Raw genomic sequence first — 9109 nt, forward strand, 5'->3', positions numbered from 1 at the left:
GAGATCCCGTGGAGCTGAGCCAAGACACCAGTGCCGCCTCCCTCAGTTCCCGTCCGTGCCTCAGCCCCACAGCAGGAAACAGTCAGTACCCTCCTTGCCCAGCATAGACTTGACAGTAGTTCAGCCAACACGGTTTTGCTCAAGTTAGGTCTCTATCTGGAATATCCTTCCTCCCTACTCCCGCATCCAGTCATTCCTCCATGGGTGCTGTAAACACACATGAACACACACAGGCATGGACACTCCTGGACATCCAGACACACAGTCACACTCAGATGTACACACAGTGCACACACACACAATGCTAGACAGTCAGGGCCTGGGAGAGCCTTTAGAAATCACCTGCACCTGGGGCCGGCCCCGTGGCCAAGTGGTTAAGTTCGCATGCCCCATTTTGGCAGCCCAGGGTTTCATCTGTTCGCATGCTGGGCGCAGACATGGCACCGCTCAACAAGCTATGCTGACGCGGCGTGCCACATGCCACAACTAGAAGGACCCACAACTAAAATATACAACTGTGTACTGGGGGGCTTTGGGCAAAAGAAAGAAAATAAAATAAAATCTTAAAAAAAAAAAAAGAAATCACTTGCACCACATTCTCATTTGACAGAGGGGGAAACTGAGGCCCAAGGCCTCATAGTAAGTCAGGGACAGAGCCAAGATCAGAAACCAGGCCTTCCGAATTCTGGCCCTGGCTTTTGTCTTGCCTGAGAGCCCCTCAGTGAGGGGACAGTTACCTGGTGGAGGGACCCCTCTGTGTGGGCGGGCCCCAGCATCCACCAGAACCTTAGACACATCACAGGGGAACAAGAACACCCCCTTCCTTTTCCCATCTGCTTCATTTCCCAACAATGGGGGCATGGGGGCTGAGACAGTCCAGGCCAGGTCCCCAAGCTGGTAGTGCGGTGCAAGTGTGGGGGAAAGTGGGGACAGGAGCTGGGGGGCTGTGGGAACAGGGCAGGGGGTGGGGGCGCCGGAAAATGCCCCTGGGCCACTGTTTTCCTGGTGTCCCTTGCCCCAGGAGCCTCAGGCTGACATGGGCCAGCAGCTGGTAGCTATTTGCCAGTCTGCTCTAGAGTCTAGCGGCAAGGTGAAAGAAGTTCACCTTTTCACTCCGCTCCACTCAGGGTCACACCGTGTCTTGTCCTCCTTAGGAGATGCCTTCACCCAACAGATAAGGTGGAGCACGGCACTTCCTCCAAGCTGCTCTCTGATTTCTAAGACCCATCTTCACCACCCATCCTTCCAGGTTTCAAACTTCCAATAGATCCATGACAACCGCTCCCTTTCCCACACACGTGAAACCCATCACTCCCCAAGTCCTGTCAGCTGACCCTGAGTGAAGAGGCTCAGACATGCCACTGCTCCCAGCCCGTGGCCTTACGCCTGTGTTTCTCCTCCAGACCACTGCACCAGCCTCCTCAATGGTTTGCTTGTCTCCACCCTACCCTTCCCGTCCATCTTTCATCCTGCAGTCACAAGTCTTCCTAAAACACAAATCTGACCACACACTGTGGAGTTCAAAACCTTCCATGGCTCCCTATTGCCCTCAGGCTACGTCCAAGCTCCTGAGCCTCGCACTCAAGGTGCTGACTGGTCCCTGCCCCACCTCCAGACAACTCATCTCTCTGCCTCCACCCTCATCTTCCTGTCTCAAGCACAGCAAAAGCAGTCCCATTGTCATATCTTTGCTTAGGAATACCCTTCCTTATCTTCTAACACACAACAAGAGTTGAGTGCTTTCTCTGTGTCAAGTTCCATGTCAGGGGGCTTCACAGACCTCTTCTCCTTTAATCCTGAGACGCTCAAACAGGCTAAATAACCTCTCCAGGGTCACAAAGCTGGATGGCACAGCAGCCCTGGTCTGTCTGACTTCAGGAGCTAAGCCCCTGACCACTACCTCCTACCTTCCAAAGCCCAGATCCTCTCCTCCAGGAAGCTCCCTGATCAGCCCTCCTTGAGCTCCATGGCTCTGCCTGTCTGGGCAGTTCTCCACGAGAGGGAACAGCCTACTGGCAGGGCCCAGCATCCATCTTCCTGGTACTTCCCCAGTGAGGAGCGGCCATGATGGTTACTGTACCCATCTCCTGGGTAAAACAACTAAGGCCAGAAAGGGTAGCCCAAGGTCTCACCCAAGGTAACCGGTGAGTCAAGGGCAGAGCCCAGCAGACCACCTGCCCCCTTGACCTGGCTCTGCCTCTGCCCCACACTGGGTCTTTCTCCCTGTGGCCCCAGCCTAGCGAGCCCAAAGCCAGGAGGAGGGACCGGGGCAGTTCCCAGGCCAGCTGCAGAAGTTCCACGGTGTCTGGATGACATTCCAGGTTCCCCACAAGGGTGGCTCTCAAATGTACGGCCCACTCGCCTACCCACCTGGCTGGCCCTGTCCAGCCTGGCAGGGGAGAGTGACCTGTCACCATTCTCGAAACCCCTGCCTGCCTCTGCTGGGGGTGGGATGCTGAGGAAAAACAGAAGGCCTGGACCTTCCATCGAGGCGCAGGGGAGTGCGCTGGGCAGGTGAGAAATCCCAGTTCTGCCATTGCCAGCTGTGGGAATGAATGGACAAGCCTCAGCTCCACAACTTGAGTCCCAATTTTCTCTCAGTCTAAGGAGAGTACCTGCCCCATAAGATTACTGAGTTAGCTAAAGGAGATCATTTAGACTCATTTTATGAAATGATGAAAAGAGATGCGATTTCTGGAAGTAGAGAAGGCAGCGAGGACAGGGCTATCTGGGAAGACAAGAGGGGCGGGAAACCCACTGGAATTATGGGCAGAGTAGCAAGCTCACAGCCAGACTGACCACAGGTCAAGTTTCTCACACTGAAGGCCATCCTCAGAAGGGAGGGCAGTCCAGGGACCCCCAGCAGGAATTTGACGCCACCACCACACTCTTCAGTCACTCACCCTTTACAGAGGTTGCTATATCTATGTCTGTCCCTGGGGAGGGCACTTGGGGACTCCGAGGTGGGTCAGACCCTTCCATGATCTCAAGGAGCTCACTGAGAAGGGGGGCAGTGGGGGGATGGGAGGAGATCCAGAAATAGGCGATGACAACTCAGGGTGATCAGGACTGAAGGAAGTAGGGTCACCAGGGCTGAAGGAGCCAAGAGGACCCCTACTGGGAACAGGGAGGTAGTCAGGGAAGGCTTCCTGGAGGACAGGACACCTGCATTTTGGAAGATGGGTAGGAGTCAGGCGGGTAGAGAGAGAAGAGGAGCAGAGTGAGCAAAAACCAGGAAGACAGCTCACAAAGCATGTTTGGGGAGCTGTCAGTCATCCCTATGGCTTGAGTAATGTGGAGGGAAAGGCTGGGTAGGAGGACAGGAAGGATCTTGGAAGTCATCCTCTGCTTCCTCCCAAATGTCCGCCACGGGGCTGACGGCCAGAAGCCTCCCAGCCTTGCCTGGTGTGCTTTCTGCACCACAAACACTGGGTCTGGCCTGAGAAAACAGCTGAGGGGGTGACCTCAGATATTATCAGCAAGTGCTGTTGCAATGTGAATCCTCTGCAGCCTGCTCCAGGAGGCCCGTGGGCTCTGTAGCCCCTTTCAGAGGCTCTCTCCCTCTTGGGAGCTCTCCGGATCCTGGCTGGGGAGGCCACTCACCGGGAAAGCATCTGAGTGTGCAGATCTCAGATCAGCCAGGCTGGTCCTCCCACCTTACAGATCAGGAGCCCGAGACTCCTTGAGAGGAAGGGCCTTACTCAAGGTCTGGTGTTCTAATTATTCTCAGCGTGGGGTTGAGCAACCCCTCCCCAACTCCAGGGCAGCACCTCAAACTGCCTGTCCTACCTCTGAGCCGGCACGGCCCAGTGCAGCCCGGCACAAAGCTACAGAACCAGTTCAGAACCACAGTGCCCTGGACTCCTCTCTGACCCATCACACCCAAACGCCTCCAGCCAGACTCAAGAGGAAAGAACCCTGGGTTTGGGCTCCAACTCGGAACCACCCATGCTGTGCAATCTTGGTCAAGTCAGCTCTCCCCTCTGAGCCTCAAGTTCTTCGCTGGTCAAACAGGGAGAATCATTGCTACACCAGACAGCTCATGAAAAATGAGTAAGACAAGGGGGCAAGTGGGTGCTCCACGGAGCCAGCAAATCACGGCCTGTCCCCATGTGAGGGCTGTGCCCGCCTGTCATGGCAGAGAGACACCGGGACACTTCTCGGAAGGGGCCCTCGTGGGTGACCCAGCAGAGGGGCAGGGGTCATGGTCAGAGCAGTGAGGGAAGGTCCTGGAAGGGGCTGTGATCAGGTCTGAAGAGAAGCTGGAAGGGTCCAGCTTGGGTAGAAAAAGGGACAAAAGTGTAGACTAGGATCCAGTGAGTCTGATTCTGAGCTGTCCCACTCAGTGCTTCTGGGTTCTGATTCCACTGGTTCCGACAATCCAGTTCCACGAGTCTCTGGTTCTGGGACTGATGCTCAGTGTTTCTCCAGTTCTGTCACTTGTTGCTTCTGACAGCCATTGGCTTTGAGAGTCTCAGAACCACAGGAGTCTGGACTCTCAGAGTAACACAGTCATAAATCACTTTCCCAGGAGCCACAACGTCGGCAAACACTTGTCTACGCCCCCATGTGCCAACCTCAGAGGGATCCTCAAACCCAGACTCAGATCAGACTCAGTCAGGCCCTTGAGGAGCTCCAGTCTGGATGGGGAGAAAGACAGACATGGACCAAGTCCACTTGGGTGATTAAGCCATGACCAACGGAAGCTCAGGCCCATGGAGCCCAGAGGAACCCCTAACCGGCCTGGGAGGTGGTCGGGGAGCACTTCCTGGAGGAGTCATTTGAGCTGGGACTTGATGGATGATTTGGAGTTTATCAGGTGGATAAAAAAGGTAGGAGGGCATTGAAGGCAGAAGGAGAAGCACGTGCAAAGGCTCAGTGGTATGATGGTGTGGCCTGTCGGGGGAAGGCTAGGGGGACATGTGACGCTGGTGTGGAGGGTTAGGTGGCACAGAATGTGTGGTGGCCCAAGGGACTCAAATGAAAAGGCTTGAATACCAAGTTGAGGAGCCTGGCCTCTATCCTAAGGACAATGGAGAGCCTGCCTCTGCTGGGCCTGGGGTGCTGTGAGGGAAAACAGAGGACCTGGACCCAGAACACCATCAAGGGGCAGGGGAGGGAGCTAGGCAGGTGGGAAATCCCAGTTCTGCCATTCCCAGCTGTGGGACTTTAAGCAGAGAAGGACATGGTTAGAGCTGTCCTTTACGAAGATAGTGCCAGGTGGAAGGTGGATAGGATGGGGGAGTCTAAAGGGAGGGAGACCAAGGAGGAGACTACACACACAATGGTCCAGTGAGAGGAGCTGGTCCCTTGGCCCCAGATTCCCTGTGAGGTGGGAAGCATCCTTGCCAGCCCGCAGCCCAGCCACAGCAAGATTCCTCCTCCCACAAGCTGGGGCTGGGGAAGCCAGGCGCTCACTGGGAAGCCACAGCAACACCAGGAGCTTCCCCCGAGGCAGGGGGAGAAGAGAGGGTCACATGTGCCCCAAGAAGCCTGAAGGAGGCCCTCCTCCCACGCCCTAGTGCCCAGGCAGTGTCCCTGTCACTGGGTAGAGGGCCAAGGAAGAAGCAGCTGCCCAGGAAGGCCCAGGCTGCCCACCCTCCCAGCAGGGACTCCAGCTATTCACCCTGGCCCAGAAATGACTCAGGCCCAGGGGATGGTGTGACAGAGGAGTGGAGGAACTCCTGGCTCAAGAGCCAACTGTAGCTCTCCGTGGAGCAGGCGCTCCTCTTTCACGCTACGCCCACTTTCACCGGGTTATTCATTTCCCAAGAACTCAGTGGCACCTGCTCTGTGCCCAACCCGTGCTGGGTGATGTGGACAAAGAGAGAACGCAGGCCTGGCCTGGCCTAGTCCTGCAACTGACCTCTACGATGGGTAGAGAGGTCAGGGAGGGCCCCCACTGCCAGCCTCCCCCCAGTCAGGGCCCAGTGGCTAAAAGAGGCCAGCCCTGAGGACACAAAGGCAGCCCAAGAAGGAGGTGTGGGCCAAGGGGTGCACTAGACAGGCCCACAGAAGGCAGTTCGGGGAGAGGAAAGATTTCACCAGGGGCACCTCCATCTCCTCTCACCAGATCAGCGAGGCTGCCCTGGCCCTGTGGGCAGCCTGAGGAGGCAATATCTTATCAGCAGCTGGGTAATCAGGCCACAGGCAAGACCTAAAGACAGGTTTTCAGGGCAGGATTCAAACGTCCTTCAGCCTGAAAGCTAGAAGACTAGGCCTTACTCAGATGGGGCTTCTGTCTTGAACGGGGAAGGATAAGCTGGGGCAGGTAGGCAGGAGTCCCAGCCATTACCTCGGCTACGTGACCTTGGGCAAGCTACTCTCTGAGCCTCCCTCACAGGGTCGGTGGAGGATAAAATGAGGGACGTCTATAAATTGTTACTAGTAAGCCGTCTCTGAAGAGGGGTATGGAGAGAGGAAGGCAGTCAACAGTTAAAATTCCAGCAACGAGCAGGATCGCATGCTATTGTACCCGTGTTCTGGCATAGTCTTCCAAATGCCTTCAAATCTAGGAGTATCACCCTTCTCCGCTGTGCACTGCCCTTGACAACTTACAAAGCCCCTCCCGGGCCACTATCTTAAGAAGCCTCAGAGCAACCTCGCATTTGAAGAGTCGAGGATCACCATGCCCAACTTACAGACGGCAAAACGGACACCTCCAGGGGCACAGTGGCCTCTCTAAGGGCTACAGCCAGGAAAGAAGCCAAATCAAAGCACTCACGGAGTCACCCAGGAGGCCTTGGTGATGTTCTCGCACTCTTTCAGCTGGTCCTTGGGGATCCAGAAGCCTCAGAGCCCTGTGCACACTGGGCAGAAAGAGGACAGGAGTGGAGGGGCCATGCCTCACCCTGCAGCTCAAGCTTGGCAGCCATTTATGAAGGTCGCCTACTATGATCCACCAACCCCTCTGGCCAGACCCCAGGACAGCCCAACATAGGAGGAACAGGAGAGTGACAAGCCTTCCATGCCAGGGCCTCCCCATGCACACACTCTCAACATGGGACCTTACTGGTTCTGGTCTCCTTTTAGATGGTGGCAGGGCAGGAACTGCCCTGAGGTCACCCAGCAAGTTGGGGGCAGAGCTGAGATGAGATCAATCATAGGTCTCCAGGCTCCGACTAGGGGAAGGAGAGTCCTAAGTGTCCCCAAATTCCTCAGCAGAAGCATCTGAGGGCTCAGGGAAATGTTTGGCCAAGGAGGAAAGGGCTCAGAATTTAAACAACGCCTGGATGGTTCTGGGGTCAATATCACAAATGCCCTGCCCTCCGCGCACTGAGCACTACTCATTTCATTCTCTGCCCTGCAGCCAGAGACATCTTTCTGAAACCTGCTCTGCATGAATCTCCCCTGCTCACAAACCTTCCACGGCTCCCTATTGCCTTCTGGATAAAACCCAAGTTTTCAGCCTGCACAGTCGGGGTCCTGTGGTGTCCCAGGACACACTGTTTTGACAACCTGTGCCACTCGGTCAGATGATCTGGTTCCAGTTTCCCCTCCTTTGTAATAACATGGAGCTCCATTACAGATAGGCCTTCATTGGGGAAGTTGCGGACAGGGGGCAGGGGATATGGGCTGCTGCTGCTCTTTCAGTTCAGCAAAGCCCTGAATAGGGTGCTGGCAACACAGAGGTGAGTGAGACCCAGTTCCTGCCCTCCAGGGAGCCTCCGATCTAGGGGTTGGGAAGGAGGAGGCAGACAGAGACCATGACAGTCCAAGGTAGGACCATGCTGTCAGCACTGGGACTTCCAGAGCCCGGAAGAGGCTCCAACCCAGCTAGGGGATCAAGGAAGGCTTCCCCGAGGAGGGGACATCTGAGCTGGGTCCCAAGGCTGGGTAGTTTTCTAGCAGAGGAAGACGAGAGTAGGAGGGCATTTCAGGCAGTGAGCATTGACTATGCAATGGGCAGAAGCAAGAAACTGCCTAGTGTGTGCAGCAGACTACATGCAGTTACCAGAGGATGAAGAGTCAGGCGGGAGAGGTGCCTGGAGGGGTTGGCAAGGACCAGTTCTTGGAAGCCTTGAGTCCCAGGCTAAGAGGTTCGGGGTTGGTCCTGTGGAAGTTTAGCCCAGGGAAGAGAACGTTGGGATTTGGGTTTCAGAAAGCTCCCTCCAGGGACTGACTCCACCCTCACCCCCAAGCTGTGAGCCTGCCCAAGAGGACAGTGGTACTAAACATGACCCACACAGCACCTCCTCAATAGCCCTCAAGTTCCACGTCATTCTTACCCTCCTTTTACAGATGAAGTCACTGAGGCTCAGAGAAGGGATGTTCCCTGCCCAGGGTCACGCAGCAGCCAAGGCAGGATTGGAATATAGGTCTCTGAGTCTCCAGAGAGCTTTTGTGGGCCCTGTTTGCTCAAAGAATCTCCCTTCCCAGCCACTCCCACCCACAGATAACTGAGACTTCACCAGGGCCCCACACTGGCCCTCAAAAGCTCCCCATTATTCTAGCCTAGATCCAAAACAAACCAGGCACTCAGGCGGTGAGCCGAGGGAAGCTGGGGATGCCATGCTGAAAGGAAGAGCCGCCACCAGCCCCACAGACCCCAAACTGGCAGTGCTAGTTCGCAGCAGGGCCTGGCCCTTGGGGCTGCCTCCTGGAGGGCCCCAAGCCTGCCCCTGGCAGCCCTAGTTGGGGAGGGGAGGGAGGGCATCGATTTTCTCCAGACCGTTCCTACAGCACCGCCTGCCAGATTAAAAGTCCCCTGAAAGAAGCTTAACTGTCCTAACAGGCCACTGCCCCAGCCCCTCAAGTCTTACCGACAATCAGAGTGAAGGGGCGCAGCGGGCCCCCAGGGTTCCCCTGTCCCCCGCCGCGGGGCGCGCACACCAGAGCGCACACACACAAACAAGATCCTCAGGTTCAGCCACCGGCGCCGCAGGGGCGCGCGCACTCACCGGGGCATCCGCGCGCGCTCCCCCGATCCGCGCTCCCCCGGAGACCGAGCGCGCCCACGGTGCCACGCGCTCCCCCGCCGCTCGGGAACGGCCCCGGTCGGACTGACCCCCGCGCGCGGCTCTCTGCCGCCCAGCGCCGCGCCGGTACCGCCGCGGTCCCGGGCCGCGCCCGCTGGCCTCTCCCCGCCTCCGGGCCCCTCCAGGCGGCC

The 9109-nt window shown here is 56.8% G+C and overlaps 1 protein-coding gene across 13 annotated transcripts in view; it reads right to left on the reverse strand.

Annotated features, from left to right (window-relative positions):
* The window catches only part of P2RY2 (purinergic receptor P2Y2), a 35143-nt gene that overhangs the window by 7382 nt on the left and 18652 nt on the right, over positions 1–9109 (reverse strand). Inside the window, exons 1-3 of one of the 13 annotated variants that reach the window (XM_005611911.4) lie at positions 8763–9055; positions 7955–8053; positions 6725–6809 (exon numbers count right to left, since the gene is read on the reverse strand). The exons of 2 other annotated variants lie outside the window; for them this stretch is intronic. Coding sequence is in view for 1 of the 11 variants with exons in the window: in XM_023644160.2 (XP_023499928.1) it covers positions 8901–8908 (8 nt within the window). In the remaining 10 variants the exon portion in view is untranslated. Of the gene's footprint in view, positions 1–6724; positions 6810–7954; positions 8054–8228; positions 8627–8762 lie in introns of those variants that run through there. 10 more of the 13 variants (XM_070272165.1, XM_070272166.1, XM_014741499.3 and 7 more) reach the window with 10 other exon arrangements.

This window comes from Equus caballus, chromosome 7 (assembly GCF_041296265.1).
Source record: "Equus caballus isolate H_3958 breed thoroughbred chromosome 7, TB-T2T, whole genome shotgun sequence".
NCBI lineage: Eukaryota > Metazoa > Chordata > Mammalia > Perissodactyla > Equidae > Equus > Equus caballus.